This window comes from Rhinolophus sinicus, chromosome 9 (genome assembly GCF_057876585.1).
Source record: "Rhinolophus sinicus isolate RSI-liver-muscle chromosome 9, RSI-T2T, whole genome shotgun sequence".
NCBI classification, from domain to species: Eukaryota; Metazoa; Chordata; class Mammalia; order Chiroptera; family Rhinolophidae; genus Rhinolophus; species Rhinolophus sinicus.
In genome coordinates, this window is record NC_142509.1 from 17,246,129 (window position 1) to 17,265,316 (window position 19,188).

At 47.7% G+C, this 19,188-nt stretch overlaps 1 protein-coding gene across 4 annotated transcripts; it reads left to right on the plus strand.

Moving 5' to 3' along the window:
* Positions 1 to 509: 509 nt before the first annotated feature.
* Positions 510 to 17,152, plus strand: ZNF74 (zinc finger protein 74). Of its 4 annotated transcripts, XM_074321226.2 has the most exons (6): positions 997 to 1,024; positions 1,435 to 1,520; positions 3,565 to 3,674; positions 11,650 to 11,776; positions 12,185 to 12,283; positions 13,261 to 17,152. In XM_074321226.2, exons 4-6 carry the CDS (start codon positions 11,743 to 11,745, stop codon positions 14,940 to 14,942), a joined length of 1,815 nt encoding a protein of 604 aa, XP_074177327.1. In that variant the 5' UTR covers positions 997 to 1,024; positions 1,435 to 1,520; positions 3,565 to 3,674; positions 11,650 to 11,742; the 3' UTR covers positions 14,943 to 17,152. The 4 variants fall into 4 exon arrangements, with proteins under 4 accessions (XP_019565741.2, XP_019565742.2, XP_019565743.2 ...); XM_019710182.3 differs by lacking the exon at positions 3,565 to 3,674 and having other exon boundaries at positions 510 to 1,024; XM_019710183.3 differs by lacking the exon at positions 3,565 to 3,674 and having other exon boundaries at positions 510 to 1,024; positions 12,188 to 12,283.
* Positions 17,153 to 19,188: the final 2,036 nt, after the last annotated feature.

Genomic DNA, 19,188 nt, shown 5'->3' on the forward strand with positions numbered 1-19,188 from the left:
CCAGGGCACCAGAAGGGGCAGCAGGAGAAGGGCACTTGGAGGGCCCCTGGGAAACCCCTTGACGGTCCACCCACCACCTCTAGCGTCCCTAGAGGCGGGAACCTGAGCCTTTTCTTTAAAGACTTATGTGGGTCAGAGCCCTCTTAACTCCACCTGGAGACACCTACACACTGACAGGACAATTTCACATTCCTGGGCATGTTCCTCTTGAACCCCCTCCACCAATTAGAGACACACGCAGCAGCCCAGCACGCCCCCACGGACGAACACACACACGCACACGTACACCCAAGATACTTTGAAAGCCGGGGATGGGAAAGTGGGGGCATGGGGCGGGGCCAGAAAGCATAGTTTCTGGTCCTGAAACTACATTTCCCAGAAGGCTGTACTACACGCTCGTCCGGGTAAGGACCACAGAACCCCTGTGGGGCCCAGACGCCTTCTGGGAAATGGAGTACGCTGTCTGCCCAGCGCAAAGGCTCCCGGGAGTTGTAGTTTGCGTCCGGTCCGCGCAGACGCACTTTCCCGCGGCGGCCACCGGCTGCTCCTTTGTGGTGGTCGCTGTCCTTTTGTGGGAGTTCGGTCGGTCGACTCCCTCGCGTATCTGTCCGTCGGTCGGCCTATCAATCCGTCCCTGGGGCCTGTTTGACGGCCGCGCTCCGCGCCCCCTGGCTCTGGGTGGCTGAGCCCCAGGCCTGCCTGGCCTTCCCCGCGGTTCCCGGGAGGAGTGTGACGGGCTGCGTGCGGTACAGTGATGGGGCGTGAGCGCAGCCTGGGGTGCGGTGTTCCTGCTGAGTCTGCTTGGCCCGGACCTCGACGGGGCGCAGAGCCAGTGTGACCGTGCAGCCGGGAGTGGTGCGCGACCCCGCTGGACTCCCCTGCAGGCCGCTGTCCCTGAACCCCAGGCGCAGGACCCGCTCCTCTGGGCCTGGCCCCCCCAGGAGGCTGCATAGCTGCCCACACCTCCGGGGGACTCTGCCAAGGGCCACCATGGAGACTTCTGCCCCGAAACTCCAGGAGACAGGTACAATTGGCTCTTTTAGTCAGTGGGTCTGTGGGTGTGCACTTGAGACTTGACACTCAGGCAGGTCAGGCCAGTTTCCCAGAAGCACCAGCAGAATCAAGCCTCCGGCCTCTTCACCATGCACAACCGTTTATTCCCACTGTCTTGAGCATGCTGACGAGAGGAAGGAAATTGCAGTGCTTTTTCTTCTTTCTTGGAGTGTCGGACATTGAGTGGCAGAATTAACCCCTGCTGCTGTATCAGGGTGTGCGGGACATTGGGGCTTGCTCGCCATCCCAGCTGCGGAGGCAGCTCCTGACTCCCCTCTGATTCTCCTGGGTGGGTGCCAGTGGTGGAGTGGGCTGTAGCTTAGTCAATGCACTGATGGCTGTGGCTTAACAGCCCCCGCTTGACTCATGTCTCCTTCCCAGCTCTGTTCTCTCAGGACCCTGCTCTTCCCCTCAAAGAGAATCCAGAGGATAAATTGGGTCCGGGTCTCCTGGAAGCCAGGTCTGAGGTGAGTGGCTGACTTTGCTTCCTTCTGCACATCTCACTCTTTATAAAGAGGGTTAGCCGCTTCCTTCCCCTGCCCAGGGTCTCCTTCAGTCATCCAAGGATCCCGCATAGGGGGGCCTGCGGGTACATCCTTAGGAAGCTCTGGATGTGGGAACAGCTCCAGTTGAAGAGAGTGGGTGATGCCCCAGGGACGCCCTGGAGATGAGTGTCCCTTCCAGCCTGATTCAGTCCAACGGGTGAGTCAGTTGCCCAGGACCTATGTGCCCAGCGCTGTGCCAGGAGCTCTGAACAGTGGTTCTAGTGGAACCCAAGCAAGTAGGTGGCAGCTCACAGGAGATCACTGCTCATCTTCACATGCAGACCCAGGGGATGTTTGTGGCGGTTGGTCCTTGTTTGGGGGTGTTTTCTGAGATGGAATCAGGTAAGAGGGTGTGGAACAGCTGAAGGAAGGGCTGTGTTGCAGGCCTGGGGTAAGAGCGATGGCAGTGGGTCTGTTCCTGGTGCTTTTCCTCTATACTGGGTCCCAGACATGGAGCCTTCGTGGAACATTCTGCAGTTTTAGAGGATCTGGGGGCTCAGCCAGGAATTGGCCCTGGGACCACTTCTGCAGCCAAGTGGGGCCCAAATCCCTCCTTTTACAGGCTTGGGGTTTTGTTCTATCACCTAAACCACTGCACTCATCATAGTATTTAGAAGGGTCTGGTAAGGAGAGTATAAGGTAGTGATAAAGTCTGGAGGGTTGAGGGTCCTTTGACTTTTTTAGACTTTTGTGATTCTATTAACCTTCCACTTGAAAGAGGTGAGGTGTGATTACAGACAGGTAGAAAGAAATAGCTGTAAAACACGTGTTGTGTGATGTCCCCAGCTTCTGTGATGTGTTAGAATGCTCTCTAGTTCTATAAAACACTCTCAAGAGACATGACAATCAAATGCAATCCATGATCTGTGATGGGTCACATATCCAAAAAGTTCTATAAAAAGCAGTTTGGGACAGTTGAGGAAATTTGGAAACGGATTGTATCTCAGATCATATTGTATCAATATTACCTTTCTTGGGTGTGATGATGGCACTGTGATTGTATAAGAGAGTATCCTTAGGAGATACAAGCTGAAGAACGTAGGGTGAGATGGCATCATGTCTGCAACTGAAACTTCGAATGGTTAAGCAAAAAGTGTGCATTTGCTTGTGTGTATATGCATGCCCGTGAGCGACTACCTCAAGCCCTTCTCGTTCATAGGTGTTATTCCTAAAATATCAGCTTCTTAGCTCCTTGAGTAACTGGTTCTCCTCTCCTGAGGACTCCTCTATCCAGCAGTCTCACTCCACTCAAGCTCAAGTGTTCAGCTCTCCTGGGACATCCCCCAGGGTCTGTTCTGACTTCTCTGCTAGTTTCATCACCATATCTGCATTGGATTCCCACACATGCCCCCTACAGAATGAAGACACACCAGACATGGGATTCTCCCAGTGGGTTGGGAATACTCCCTAGAAGGGCCTGTACAAGGCTCAGATCCTACCCGACTTCTGCCCGTTGATGCCCCCACACTGAAGCCATATAGTCTGACAGCCCCCTCTCGTCGGCACCATATTCTGATGTCTTTGGAGCTTAGTTCCTGTACATTTTCTCCCTCCCTCTGCTGATGCCACCCCCGTTATGCTTCGTCTCTGCGTGCCTCAGTTATGGGCGTGTTCTCAGCGTGTGTCCTCACCCCCACCCTAAAATCCAGTGGGTTTTTGGCTCAGGTTTATTGAGGTATAATATATATACAATAAAGTCCTCCAATTTTAAGTATAGGATTTGATGAATTTGGGTAAGTGTGTCCACTTGTATAACCAGCACCACAATCATAATATAGAACATTTCCACCCCAAACAGTTCCTTCTTGCCCCTTTGCAGGAAGTGCTGTCCCCATGGAATGACAGAGTATGTAGTCTTTGCTTTCTGACTAATTTCATTTAGCATAATGCTTTTGAATTCATGTCATTATGTGAATCAGTGGTTTGTTCATGTGTATTGCTGAGTACAATATTCCATTTGTATTAGTTTACCAGGGCTGCCATAGCGAAGTGCCACAGACTGAATGGCTCAAACAACAGAAGTTTATTGTCTCACAGTTCTGGAGGCTGGAAGTCCAAGATCAAGGTGTCACCAGGGTGGGTTTCTTCTGAGGCCTCTCTCTTTGGTTTATAGATGGCACCTTCTTCTTGTGTCCTCACATGGTCTTTCCTCTGTACATGTCTGTGTCCAAGTATCCTTTCCTTATAAGGACCTCAGTCCTGTTGGATTAAGGCCTATTGTAGTGACCTCGTTTTACATTAATCACCTCTTTAAAGATCCTGTCTCCAAATAGTCACATTCTGAGATGCTGGGGGTTAGGATATCAACATACAAATTTGGAGGGGACAGAGTTCAGCCCAGAACACCCTTGTATGTGTGTGTACAATTTGTTTATCCATCCACCAGCTGATGGACATGTAGGTTGTTTCCAAGTTTTGGTTATTAAATAAACGTGCTAGAAATATTTGAGTACAAGTACAGATGTGTGTTTTAATTTCTCTTGAAAAACTATGTAAGTGTGGAATTGCTGAGTCAGATAGCAAATATATGTTTAATTATCAATTTTATTGATCTTTTTTTTTAAGGGAAACAGGACTTTATTGGGGAACAGTATGTACTTCACAGTGTGTACTTCCAGGATTTTTTCCAAGTCAAGTTGTTGTCCTTTGAATCTTAGTTGTGGAGGGCGCAGCTCAGCTCCAGGTCCAGTTGCCGTTGCTAGTTGCAGGGCGGGCACAGCCCACCATCCCTTGCAGGAGTTGAACCTGCAATCTTGTGGTTGAGAGGACGCGCTCCAATCAACGGAGCCATCCGGGAGCTCAGCGGCAGCTCAGCTCAAGGTGCCATGTTCAATGTTAGCTGCTGGGGGCACAGCCCACCATCCCTTGTGGGAGTTGAACCAGCAACCTTGTGGTTGAGAGCCCACTGGCCCATGTGGGAATCGAACCAGCAGCCTTCAGCATTAGGAGCACGGAGCTCCAACCACCTGAGCCACCGGGCCAGCCCTTTATTGTTCTTTTCAAAGAACCATCTTTTGGTTTCATAGGTTTTTCTTTATTACTTTTTGTTTTCTATTTTGTTGATTTCTGATCCTTATTATTTCCTTCCTTTACTTTGGTTTAAGGTTGAAACTTAGGTACTGATTTGAAACCTTTGTTCTTTCCTCACATAACATTCAATGCTATAAATTTCCCTCTAAGTGAGCACTGCCTTAGTTACATCCCACAAATTTTATGTTGTATTCTCATTTTCAGTTCAAAATAGTTTCTAATTTCCTTTGGGATTTCTTCTTCAACCATGTATTATTATTTAGGAGTGTGTTGTTTAATTCCTAAACATTTGGGGGATTTTCCAGATATCTCTCTATTATGGATTTCTAAGTCTGTTGTGGTGAGAGAAAGAACTTTGTATGATTTGAATTCTTTCAAATTTACTAAGACTTATTTTGTTGCCCGGAATGTGGTTTATCTTGATAAATGTTTTATGCACTTGAAAAGAATGTGGATTCTGCTTTTGTTGGCTAGAGTGTCCTGTAAATATCAATTAAATCAATTGAATGATAATGTTACTCAATTATTCTTATCCTTACAGATTTTCTGCTTATGTGTTCTATCAATTATTGAGAGAGATTATTTTTGCAATCACCAAGTATAATGATGGATTTGTCTTATTTCTCTTTTCAGTTCTATTAGGTTTTTGCTATTTGTGTTTTTTTTGTATTTTGAAGCTCTGTTTGGAGGTACATCTATATTTAGAATTGTTGTGAGCTTTTAATGAATTGATATTGTGATAATGATCATTATGTAATGTCTCTCTTTATCTCTACACTTGATCTTAGCCAAAAGGCCGAGAAGCGATCTCTCTCTTTATCTCTGATGATATTCCTTGCTCTGAAATCTTTGTGTGATGTTAATATAGCCACCTAAGCTTTCTTCTGATTAGTATTTGCATGGTATATCTTTCCCCATTCTTTCACTTTTAATCTATCATCATCTTTATATTTGAAGTGGCTGGCATGTAGTTGGGTCTCACTTTTTTAATTCAATTGGAAAGTCTCTACTTTTTTTATTTTTAATTTTTTTATTTTATTAGTTTCAGGTGCACAAGACAAAGCAAAACTTAGACGTTTATCATTTACATCCCTCACACTGTGTGGAGCCCCCTCCCCCCATCCACTATCCCTCTGTACGTTCCCCAAATTAATTTTCAAATCCCCATGACCATCTTGTGGTTACCCACTATTTATCAAAACCTCTCACCTTCCCCTTATCCCCACCCCCCCGCCCCTCTAGCAACCCTCTGTTTTTCCTCCATGTTTCCAAAACTGTCTCTGATTAGTTCATTCACTTACTCTTTTCTTTAGATTCTGCATATAAGTGAGATCATATGGTATTTGTCTTTCTCTGTCTGACTTATTTCACTTAACATAATGTTCTCTAGGTCCATCCATGTTGTTGCAAATGGTAAGATTTATTTCTTCTTTATGGCTGCGTAATACTCCATTGTATAAATGTACCACAGTTTCTTAATCCAGTCATCTACCGATGGGCATTTCGGTTGTTTCCAGGTCTTGGCTATTGTGTATAGTGCTGCAATAAACATAGGGGTGCATAAAGATTTTTGAATTGGAGTTTTGGAAAATCTCTACTTTTTAATTGGAGTTTGACAATTCACATTTAATACAATTATTGGTAAGGCTGGGTTTATATGTGTTACTTGTTTTCTATATGTCTTCTGTCTTTTTTTTATGCTGTTTCTCTTTTAATGCCATCTTTTGGCGGTAAACAAATACTCTTTTAGTAGATTCTTAATGCCTCTGATTGTATTAACTTATTTTTCCTTTTAGTTACTTGAATGGATGTTGGACATTGTGAATTTTACTTTGTTGAGTATTGTGTTGCTTGGAATTCCTTAAGTATTTCTGGGATTTGTTCTGGGATGCAATGAAATTACTTACTATTAGTTTGATGCTTTTAGGTTTTGTTAAGGTGGGTCCAGAGAAGCTGTCTTGGGCAAAATTTGCCTCACTGCTGAGGCAATAGCCTTCCGGGGACTTGACTCAGTTCCTATACATCAGGAGGACATTCCACTCTGGCCAGTCAGCACACAAACTATTCCCAACCCATGTGAGTTTTAATAATTGTTCTGCCTGCTTCTTCCCTGGTGTTTCTTTTCCCTGGTTTGGGGTGGTTCCCTCCCACGCACATACCCGTCGGCCCTCAGTCAGCCTCAAGCGCATCCCAAGTTCTGGGTCTGCAACTCCCTTTGCTCTGGAAGTTTTCCTTGCAGAATTTAGTCTCCTGGTCCCCCAAACTCAACTCTGTCTCCTCAACTCCTCAGACCACAGGCTCTGTCTGGGTTCCCACCTCCCCTGCTGCAGTCTGGAACCAGGGGCCAGGCAGGAGGGTGGGTGGTTGTAGGGCTCACTTCATTTGTTTCCCTTATCTCAGGGTCTCTCTTCTGAGCTGCACTTTGTTCAGTGTCTGGAAATCAACCATTGTTTCGGACGTTTTGCCCAGTTTACTAGTTGTTTGAGGTCAGAGGGCAAATCTGGTCTCTGTTACCCCTTTGTGGCTGGAAGCAGAGCACGAAACCCAATTTTCACCATGTTGGGGCTGCTCCACTCCTGTTTTCCATCTGTCCTGCCTGTTGCAGAATACAAACACCGTCGCCTTGGGGTAGGTGTCTTGTTTACTGTGGCCACAGCGGTGTCTCACACTGCTCTGATGCCCCTTGTGCACCACTGAAAGTAGTGCAACCCTCACCACGATCAATTTTAGAACGTTTTCATCACCCCAGAAAGAAATCCAATACCCATTAGCAGTCCCTCCCCGCCCCCCTCTCCAGCCCTCAGCAACCACTAATTTACTGTCACACTGTGGGAGCTCCCCAAGCACAAGTATCAGAATACCCCTCCTCCCCCATTTCTCTCCAACCTCAGTTCACTCTACTGTGGAGGCCCAGTGCATTCCACTTCTGTGCCCTCACCACCTCACTTCTTCTAATGCCTGAGACAGTAGGGGTCCCTGTCACGACTGGAGGTGGCACAGACTGCTGTTTCTCCTCTCCTCCTAGGGGAAGGGGCAGAGTCTCCCACCTCTTGGCATGCCCAGCCAGAGTGGTGGGAGATGGCCATGTGAGGGCCGACCGCTGCTGTGCCCTTTCCTTGGTATCCAAGACTGGCATGCTCCTGCCTCATTTCGCTCATTCACCCTCAACCACGGAGGCCTGCTGGTCCCACGCCATGCCCTAGTCGGAGAAACTGAGGCTCAAGGAAGCTGGGTGCCCACACCAAAATGCTGAGGCCAGTCCCAGCTCTGCCTTGATTTTCCTTCTTCATTGGAAAACAATTTTTTTTAATTTACAAAACCATTATTTGCTGTGCTAACAAGTTAATAATCTGTTAATAATCTTTCCCCACACTTACAATCTCATTCCCTAAGATAGCCAGTGTCTTCGGTTTTGACATTTATTGTTCCATATCTCTCCTCTTGTTCACATAAGCAAACTCAACCCTACATAGAACTCAACCATACATAGACACAGGGCTTAAACGTATTATTTCAAAGATGGAATCGTACAGTACACATTCCAGTGCTTCCCTTTGTCTTTATTGAGATACAATTCACACACCATAAAATCCACCCTTCCCAAGTATGCAATTCAGTGGTTTTTTTAGTATGTTCACAAAATAGTGCAACCATCACCACGATCAATTTTAGAACGTTTTCATCACCCCAGAAAGAAACCCAATAGCCATTAGCAGTCCCTCCCCTCCCCCCTCTCCAGCCCTCAGCAACCACTAATTTACTTTGTGTTTCTATTTGCTTATTCTGGGCATTTCGTACAAATGAGGTCATACAGTACGTGGCCTCTTCTGTCTGGCTTCCTCCACTCAGCAGAGTGTTCAGTGCGTTCCTTTGGATAGCTGCGTTATTTTCCATGGTCTGCCCGCATGCCTGTACCCTGATTTAGTCAACCATTCTAATGCCATGCTTGGTCATTTGGTTGGTTTCTGGTAAGTACGGTGCTGCAGTACCCAGCCTTTCATTTGCTTCCTTATGTGCAGCAACTCTTGTTTCTTTGATGTAAATACCCAACTGGACATAGCGGTTCCCACGCCCACCAAAAGTGGTTCCTCGTTGCCAGGTTACCTGGTTTTAATTAGTGCTACTTTGATAGGTAAAATGGTTATTTTGGTTTCAATTTGCATTTCCCTGACAAAAATCACTAATCTCTTTAGAAGTCTATCGGAAATTTGCATTTCCTCCTCTTTGAATGGCTTTTCATGTTTTTAAATGTTAAAACATTTAAAATAGAGTAAGAACAACTTTCTGGGTACCTACTTTACAAAATTAACAGATGTGTGAATTTTGTCTTATTAAAATGAAACATTACAAGTAAAGGCAAAGTGCCTTCTGTGTCCTCCCTTCTCTGTCCTCTCCTGCCCTCCCCGGTCCATGGGGTATCAGAGGATGACGACCCAGCAAACACCACAGCGCTCTGATGGGACCTTCATATGTGGTATTAACTCATTTAATTCTCACCGTGAGTCAGTGACATAGGTCTCATTTCACAGTCAGGGAAACTGAGGCACCCCTCCACTCACATTGCTAGTGAGGGCAAGAATAGGGAGCCCACCCAGGCCCTCAGGCTCAGAGCCTGTGCCCTTATCTGCCAGATGGTGGAGCAACATGTGCATCTGAGTATTTGTAAACTGCACACAGTGCTGTGTATGCTTCTAGATGGTTCTGTGTAGGGCATCACACCAGGTATGGTCCCCTCAGCCTGCTTTTATACCAGCTGCTGTGCTCTTGAGAGATCCCCACAGGGACAGGTCTGTCTACCCTGTTTCTTTTCACTGCTGCACGGTATTGTTTATATCCCTTCCTACTGACAGGCATTCAGTTTGTTTCTAGTGTTTTCTCAGTCACTCTGGACTAGGTAGGAATCTCAGAGTGGACTTTCAAGGCACAGGGAATACACGCTCTAGACTTTATTAGAGACGATAAAAACTATGTGCCCCCAATACACACCTGCCCAGTGGTGTCAGACCACCCTGTTTTCCCATGGATGAGCCCACCTTTGGTATGTTCAGACTTTAAACGTTTGCCCTCTCTGCTGTGTGTGAAATGGTATCTTGCTGTTTTATTTCTCATTTCTGGATGTCTAATGAGATTGACTGTCTACTCACAGGCTTAACAGCTGTTTATGAGTCTTCTGTGAATTGTCTGTTTATAGCCTATGCCCGTTTTTCTTTTGTTTTTCTTAGTGACTTGTCAGCGTTCCATGTAGAAAATGTAAACGCTTGTGGAGCAAATGTAAATCTTCTCTTCATGGTTTCTGGGTTTCATGTTGCACTTACAGTCTCTGCTGCCCAGGGATTCACAGAATGGACCCCAGATGGCTCACATTCAGATCTTTGCTCCACCTGGCGCTGTGTTGTATGTGGTGTGAAGAGTGGTTTCATCTTTCTTTCTTTTTATGTTGACATTTGTCCTAGCTCGGGCTGCCATAACAGAATACTACAGGCTGGGGTCTTAAACAGCGTGTGCTTATTCCTCCTAGGTTTGGAGGTTAGGAATCTGAGATCAGGATGCCGCAGGCTTGGTTCCTGGTGAGGGCTGTCTTCCCAGCTTGCAGGTGGCCGCCTTTTTCCCCTGCCTTTCCTCTGTGTGCACGCGGACAGAGGTCTCTGTCGTCCAAGGACACCAGTCCTATCGGATTAGGGCACCACCCTAGTGACCCCATGTAACCTCAGTTATCTCCCAAGGACCCATGTCCAAATACAGTCACATTGGGGGTTAGGGCTTCAACATACAGATTTCAGGGGGACACGATTCAGTCCGCAGCAACACTGATAACTACCTAAAAGTATACGGCAAAACTCCCGTTTTTCCAGAGGAAATCCCTGCTTTTACTGACTGCCTGGTAGGCACCTGGTAGGCATGAGGGCTCACCTCAAGGCCTGACTCTCTGCACCCCTTGCCTGACTCTGGGTGCTAATGTGGTCCCAGAGCTTCTGCAGAAATCTGGTGGTCCCTGGGATCCTGGCCCCACACCAGCCAATCCCCAGCAAAGGCTTACAAGATAGGAACCAGGCCTCCTTCGCTTGGTTTAGTCTTCACTCTTATGTCTAACTTAACTACATCCTAACTAGTTTGAGCCAGGCTGCCATGGCACCAGCATCTTTGAAGAGACAGCTGTTAGTCAGTAGCCGCTTAGAAAGCAGCCTGCCCATGCTTGCCTCCTGAGGTCAGAGTCCTCATGGGCCTTGGGAGCTTATTTTCTGGCAAGGGAGGATCCAGAGCGGGGTTGGAACATGACCAACGTGGAGACCGTTAGGGGTGTCAGCCTGGGGCCTCCGGAGGGGGTAAGAAGCCCCAGGTAGCAGAAGAGCCTAGGGTTCGAGGGCATGAGGACAAGTGGAGTCATTTGGGGCAACTGGAGTGACGAAGTGGGTGGAGGGGTTACCTTACAATTAGTGACTGGCATTGGGGAAGGTGGGAGTAGGTTAAGGGAGGGATGGGCCAGGACGCAGGCCTGGGGAGGGCAGGGGAGCAGGGGTTCGGGGGGGGCAGGAAGGACACGGAGTGGCTCCTTTGGTCACTTGGGCATAGAACTTACTGATTAGTGCAGGGTTTCCTTCCTTAGGGTATAACAATGGCTTTCTTTCTGTCTGAGCTCGAGTCCTCTTGCAGTGGTAAGCTTTGATCAGGGTTTCTAGGTTCTTTGTATTATTCTTCCAAGTTCTCTAAGCTTGACATTGTTGACCCTGGGAAGCATGGCATCTTACCCAGAACTGTCACAGCAGCTTCCTGTCCACTGCAGCCCCCACACGCGGGCTGCCCAGCTAGCTGGGCCTTCCTGGTCCAGAAGGATGGGTCCATGTGGTGATTCCTGCCCAGCTGTGGTGTGTACGTGGGGGCGCTGCGTCTGTACGACAGATGGCGTCTAAGCACAACAGTCATCGCGTGGGAGGAGGTCACCGAGGTTAACCCTTTACTCCTTTGGAAGCCCAAATGCAATCAGAACCATCCTGGGTGAGTGAGAACATGTGTGTCATTCCAGGAATCGGTGACTTTCAAGGACGTGGCCGTGGACTTTACCCAGGAAGAGTGGGGCCAGCTGGACTCCCCTCAGAGAGCCCTGTACCGGGACGTGATGCTGGAAAACTATCAGAACCTTCTCGCCCTGGGTAAGATGGCTCCCCAAGGCTCAGAGTCTGCAGTCTGGCCATGCCATAGGTAATACTAAGGCTCCCTTTGGCACCAGCCCTGGCGCCGGGCTTGGCACGGTGTGGGGGCTGTGTTCTCTGTACCCAGCCCTTGTGGCAGGGCTCTGCAGTGCCACTGGCATCCTTGCTTGGAGGTGTGGCCAGGATAAGAGGGAGGGGCTGGGCAGGGTCCTGGGAGCCCAACCTGCCCTGGACCTTTCCGAGGGAGATGGAGGGGAGGTGTCCCCACCTGTGGGATCCTCCGAGAACGTGCCTCAGTTTGGGTTCTGATACTGAGACTTGTGTCCTTGGGGGTAGCATACATCTCTCAGTGCCAGCTGGTTCTGCAGAACTGCAGCACACAGAGCCATGCCACTTCCTCCCCACAAGCAGGGCCTCCGGTCTGCAAGCCAGACGTGATCTCCCATCTGGAAAGGGGCGAGGAGCCATGGCAGGTGCCCAGAAAAGTCCCCGGAGGGACTCATCCAGGTGAGGGGAACACAGGGGAAGGATGTGGAGCCCTTGTCCCCGGTGCCCCTGCCACCAACCCGTGTGGCCCTCCCGTCACAGCCCCATTTTCCTTCCACAGTGCACTGCCCTGGCTCCACCTACACCTGCTCAGTGCACCTTCTAGAACTCTCCCTTTTCCCTTTCTTCCTTCAGCACACATATTGAGCATTGACTATGTGTCAGAAACTGCTAGGAAAACAGGCAAAGACGTCTGCCTTCTGTTGGCAGGAGACAGAAGTAATACCTACATATACAGAAATATTTAACCAGTGGTGACTATCAGATGGTGCCAAGAAAAATGAAGCAGAACAGGAGCGGGAGTGTGTATGAAATTGGGGTCGGGCTTTACTCACTGAGAAAAGGGCAGTCAGTTTGGGGGTGGGGGGAAGAGACAGGGAGACAGTTCACAGAGGTGGCTCCAAGGAATACATTCCTTCTGGGATGCGAAGCTGGCAAGAGGCCTATTTAGCTTTTAAAGAGACACACGTACATCTCAGGGACAGAGAACGCATTTAGTTTCAGGTGTTCTAAAGGAAACATTAAAGAGAGGTAAGGTGTTCTTTTTCCCTTCTGGAACCAGGGAAACTTAAGTTTGTTGTTTTTGGACCTGTATTTACCCTGTGTTCATGCCCAGTTCAGACACACAACAGTCTCTCCATTGATGTTGCAATGAGTGAATCATATCCATGAGTTCTGCTCCTTTCCTAGCCGCCCTGGCTCTTTTCAGGATTTCCTTCTGGGACTCCTGTCTCTGTTTCTTCCTCTGCTTCCCTTCTCACTGGCTTGCTTGCCCGTCTCACCCAGGGTGCGCTCCTGTCTTTGAGCTCCCTCCTCACTCTGTCGGTCTCTGCTCGCTTTTCTAGCTTTATCTACACTACTGGGTCAGATCTCAAATCGGAGTTCCAGCGCCACACCTCTGCCTGCTGACAGAAAATTGTATTTCCCATTTCTTACAGAACGGGAGCCCAGGCCTGAGAGGGAGGAGGAGTTGTGTCAACAGCAGGGCATCTGCAAAGAGGAGCCATCACAGGAGTCAGTGGCAGAGTGGCCGGCAAGGTCCAGTCCCCACAGCCCTGGGCCAGGCGACGGGTGGGCCTGGAAGGGCCCGGCAGCTGCTCTGTCCAGAGGCGAGGCTGTGTTCTGGAGGCACACACCCACTGGCTATGGGGACATTTCCACAGAGGAGCGCTGGCAGGGACACGAGGTGTCTGAGGAGGCTTTTCCCCTCCGGTGCACCCTCTTCACCCAGCAGAGTGAAGGAACTGTCATTCCTACGGAGGAAAAGTCTCCTGACAGACACACCGAGAACTTCCACTCCAGTGAGGCTGTAACCCAGCAGCAGAGAATGTGCTCAGGGAGAAACAATTGCAAGTCAAGTGAACAGGGAAAACCTCCACCCGCCAGCCGGCATCAGGGCATGGGTGCTGGCACTGGGGAGGGTCTTTTCGTGTGCGGCGAATGTGGGAAAGCCTTCCACCAGAGCTCGTCCCTCACCCTGCACCGGCGATGGCACGCGCGGGAGAAAGCCTACAGGTGTAACGAGTGCGGCAAGGCCTTCACCTGGAGCACCAACCTCATCGAGCACCAGAGAATCCACACAGGGGAGAAGCCCTTCCTCTGTGGGGAGTGTGGGAAAGCCTTCAGCTGTCACTCGTCACTGAACGTGCATCACAGGATTCACACAGGTGAGAGGCCCTACAAGTGTAACACCTGCGAAAAGGCCTTCAGCTGCAGCTCACTGCTGAACATGCACCTCAGGGTCCACACCGGGGAGAAGCCCTACAAATGCGGCGAGTGCGGGAAGGCCTTCAACCAGAGGACGCACCTGACGCGGCACCACAGAATCCACACGGGAGAGAAGCCATACAAGTGTGACGCGTGCGGGAAGGCCTTCACTTGCCACTCGTCCCTGACCGTGCACGAGAAAATCCACAACGGAGACAAGCCGTTTAAATGCAGCGACTGTGCGAAGGCCTTCAATAACCGTTCACGCCTCACCCTGCACCAGAGGATTCACACGGGAGAGAAGCCCTTCAAGTGCGGCGACTGTGGGAAGGGCTTCAGCTGCCACTCCTACCTGGTGGTGCACCAGCGGATCCACAGTGGGGAGAAGCCCTTCAAGTGCAATGAGTGTGGCAAGGCCTTCAGCTCCCACTCCTACCTCATCGTGCACCAGCGGATCCACACGGGGGAGAAGCCCTTTGACTGCAGCCGCTGCTGGAAGGCCTTCAGCTGCCACTCGTCCCTCATCGTGCACCAGCGGATCCACACCGGAGAGAAGCCCTACAAATGCAGCCAGTGCGGCAAAGCGTTCAGCCAGAATCACTGTCTCATTAAACATCAGAAAATCCACTCCGGGGAGAAATCGTTTAAGTGTAACGAATGTGGCGAGATGTTCCACTGGAGCACCCACCTCGCCGAGCACCAGAGAATGCACAGCAAGGAGAAGCCCTTTGCCATCCAGTTCAACAAGCACTTGCTGAGCACATACTATGTTCCCAGCAGCCTGCTGGACGCGGGGAGCACAGGTGTGAGCAGCATGGACCCCATCAATGCCCTGGACGTGGCAAAGCTCCTGTGTGTGGTTCCGCCCTCAGCCAGCAGGAATTTCCCTCTTGGCAGCAAACCGGGAAATTAACGTGGCGTCATCGAGGTAGCCGTTCTCAGTCCCTCACCGGGGAGAGCGGGGAAAGCACAGTAGCTGGTGATGCAGACTGCTCGTAGCTCCAGATGTGGGGGCTTGCCCTCCTACCCTGTGCAGTCCCCCCGTGTGCTGCCACAGGTGCCCTCTCATCAGTGGCTGTCCCCTCCCCAGGGAGGGATACACTGTAGGAGAGGAGAGTTGAGGGCCATTTGAGAAGGCCCTGTTGTCCTGTTTCCCTTGATGGGTTTGGAAGTCCTTGACCAGGGGAATAGATCTTTACTGCCGATAAAAAGAAGATATGTCAATCGTTGTGACCTCAGACGGGCTTCTGGCATGATTTCGATCAGGAATTTCCTCTGTGAAGTGTTGCATTTAGAAGAATAATAATTTTTAAAACCAGAAGAATTATGAACAGTATTACCTCCAAGTGAACGTTATTATAGTCCAGGAGGGCAGAATAATCTTGGATGGTGGGAGTTTTGGGAAAAGGGCATTTCCTGGACTCGCCTCACTTAGGCGGCCCCACTGCAGAGGGATTTGTTAGAGGCGGCACAGAAGCACAGCCCAGCATCAGAGTAGCCAGGTCCTGGCATGCTGGCATTGCACCTGGCTACCCGCTCCATGGCGGGAGATGGGGAGCACACAGGTGGTGCCTGGTGTGTCCAGGGAACATGAGTGCGTGTCCGGGTAGGTGTGTCTAGAAGGGCTCCTTCACCCGGAGCTGGTGAGGCTGCCTGCAGGGCCTCCCGCATGCTGTGCAGCTCAGCTCACCAGAGTAGCCGCTCCACAGAAGCCATCTGCATGCTCCCTGCAGAGGTAGGAAGACGGCTGCGTTCATCTGGAATTAAGGCTATTTCTTCTCAGTTCTAAGCAAGTATAAGCTGCCTTCTCAGTGATAACACTTTACATTTGTATAGAGTGCTATAGTTTATGAAACGCTTTTTAGTATACTTTTTAAATTATGGACGCAAAATAACCACGTTTCAGAAAATGTGGAGTTAAGGGGAGAAAACACCCCCCTAATTCTTAATAAAACTGCATTTCGCACTTTGATACATTACCTTCTGCTTTTCTCATAGTGCATTTTTATATCACTTTAAACGTAGTAAGTATATCATTTTAATCTTTTTTTTTCCAGTTAGCTGCACAGCAGAATTTTTTCCCAAGTAACGGCACTGTCTTCGGAATCATAATTCTAAATGGAAGCTTAGTATTATTCTGTTAGATATTCTTTTGTCATATGTTGAAGTTATTTCCATGTTTTTCACTATTATAAATCATTCTTCGTGGAGCATCTTTTGCATTATAGTTCTTTTAGTGTTTTTCTTAGAGTAGACTTCTAGAAGTGGAAATTTTGAGATAAAGGAAATGAATAGTTTAACGGATCATCTTGGTATGTTTTTGGTTGTGTGTTTGCAAAGTAATACTATTTCATTATGAAGAAACCACTCAGCAACACTGGCCAAGTAGGAACGTCCCGTGCACGTCCATCTCCCGGGCACAGGCGCCGTTCCAAGCTGTGTGTCCAGATCGGCGGCCTTTGTTCAGGGCGTGGTGACGACACAGCGATGACCCTGGACATCTGCCACTCCATGGCCTCCCTCTGGAGTGTCCGTGACCTGGCCTCGCAATATCCGGTCCCCAGGGCCACATCATGGCAGTCTCGGGCTCTTCCTCTGTGACAAATAGGAAAAGTTCTATTTTACAGCTGCTTTGGGAAGAGACAAGTATAAGCTCGGCTTGATTCATTATTCTCATACTCATTTTTCTTATTTGAAAAGAAATGAAAATGCAACCACCTTCCTGGGCCCTGGCCACCGACCTGCTGCCTGCCTTGTACCGCTGTTGATGTCCTCAGCCAAGTGGCACTTATTACTTCACTTTGCACCTTTGATAACTAATGAGGCAGGATATTGAACATGGTTTTATTGTTTTTCTTCCGGAAAATTATCTGAATATACCCTTTGGCCCTCTTACCATTGGAGTCTTAATGTTCTTTTATTTGCATATAAACCTTCTTTTCTAATTATACGAGAAATATATACATATTGAAGAAATTTGGGAAAAAAAACAACACAAGAATAAAAATGACCCTCAGTGGTTCATAGGTCATGACATGAAGATGCATTTCCTTCTCGTTTGTTTCTGTGCGTATATGTGTATATGTGCTTTTTCTTTTCAAATAAAACTGGGTTCATATTCTGCATGTCATGTTTATCCTTTTCCATTTAACTTTGTATGATGGGCATTTTCCGTATTATAAAATATTTTTCAAAAACACCATTGCTGGCTACATCATTTTCTGTCTTACCGTTGTATCATGATTTATCCGTTCCCTTATTGTTGAACATCAAGAGTATTTGTACTTATAAATAATTCTGGAACATAAGCCTACGTGCCCATCTTTGATTATTTCCTCAATGAATTCTGAGAGTGGAGTCAGCAGTGGAGATCCCCAACACTGGAAAGCCGTCGGGGTTTCCAGAACGGGCTCCGCATGACGCTTCTAGTTTGTACTCTCATACGGGCTCTGGGAGTGTCCACTTCTCCACACCCTTGCTAGCACTTGGCATCCTTTCACTTTTTATATTTGCCATTTTGATACATTAGATATTTGTTGATATTTTTTACCTTTTTTTTCCCCTTCATTTGAATGATCTATTTCTGACTTTTATCCACTTTTCCATTCTTTGTATTTTTAATATATACCCACACATATACATGTACACATACGTACGAGTATGTATCGCCTTGGCACGTACATTTGCCCTGTTACTGCATTATTTTATGTAGGGAGGTTTTCAAATTCTGTGTAATAAGGTCTGTTTGATTTTTTTCCTTTGTATTTTTCTTTGCCCCTTAGAAAGTCTCTTCCTTAAGTCCTCTTTTGGTTCCATATTTTTACATTTAACTCTTAAATCCATGTATTTGGGATATAAAATCCAAGGTCCTAGCAATCATTCTCAAATTTGTTCCTCCCTGTTCCACAGAGCTGTCTTTTCTATTATTGTAGCTCCATAAATCACTTCAATATATGGGATGCCCAGCGCCACATTGTTAGGTTTTTAAAAGTTGTTGGTATTGTTTTATCTATTCTTTCAGGTAACATAGGAATTATTTTCTCAGAACCCAACCTCTTCATGCCCCTGAATATTTCATTGGGATTTTGATTAGAATTGACTAGTTTGTGAAGAATTTGTAAGTTCTACATAATACTAAGTCTTCACATCAAAGAATATGGTAGATAACTGTTCATGCAAATCTACCTATAACCATCAGAAAAATGTTATAGTTTTCTTCATAAATGTTCTTACATTTATTCTTAAGTTCATTGTAATTTTGTGGGGCTTGTAAATCGGGTCTTTCTGTTATAAGATATATAGGCCCACTATTGATTGTATAGCTCTTCTTGTATATTTATTTTATTCCTAGCAATTTTACTGAGTTATTCTAGAAGGTCTCTGACAGCTTACCAGTTTATTGGGTTTTCTGGGTAAACAGTCATATCCTTGGAAATAAAAGGCTTGCCTCTCCTTTCTGTATAGATATCCTTTTATTTCATTTCTTTTTAAAACTCACATTGGCCAGCACTTCCAGAGCAACACTTAGTGTTCGTGGCAATGGTCATTTGTGGCAGACTCTGTTTGGGGTCGGAGACCAATGGGTGTCCATCTCAAAACTCTCTGGCCTCTAAGGCTCGGTGGTAGCTGGGGTGGCCACATGGCCCAGTTCTGACCCGGGAGGCTCAAGTGGAAGTCTGCCAGAGATTTGGGGAAACTCTTTGCTTTCCTGATAGGAAAACTGTTCCTTCCTCCTCAACTTCTTCCTGCCTGGAACTTTGATGCAATGCCCAGAGGTGTAGTAGCCACCTTGCAACCATGAGACAATCCAGAACAAAAGCCACATATGGTGAAATGGAAAAATAGAAGGATCCTTGGCCTTGGATGAAATTTTTGACCAGCTGGTTCAGCCACTGACATTCAATTCCCTGAGTTCTTGCTGTGTGAGAAATATAAACAGTTCAGTCCATTTGTCACTCACAGTTGTTTCATTCCTCACTGATATAGCACTGGGTCTTTATTCTGGCTTAAAGGGAGACAGATCTTTAGTCTTTCCCTGTCAGGAAAATGCCAACCCTTGCCCATGACTGATTGTTTATAACATTAATGAGCTGTCTTTATAGGTCTAGTTTGCTGAGACTTTGAAAAATCAGATTTAATGCTGAATTTGACCAAACACC

What these genes read in the sequence shown, in the direction of transcription:
- ZNF74 (XM_019710182.3), top strand. Translation starts at nt 991, where the DNA reads ATGGAGACTTCTGCCCCGAAACTCCAGGAGACAG. An exon ending in CCCGAAACTCCAGGAGACAG is followed by an intron (nt 1,025 to 1,434) that starts GTACAATTGGCT and finishes TCTCCTTCCCAG; the next exon opens with CTCTGTTCTCTCAGGACCCT. An exon ending in TCCTGGAAGCCAGGTCTGAG is followed by an intron (nt 1,521 to 11,649) that starts GTGAGTGGCTGA and finishes GTGTCATTCCAG; the next exon opens with GAATCGGTGACTTTCAAGGA.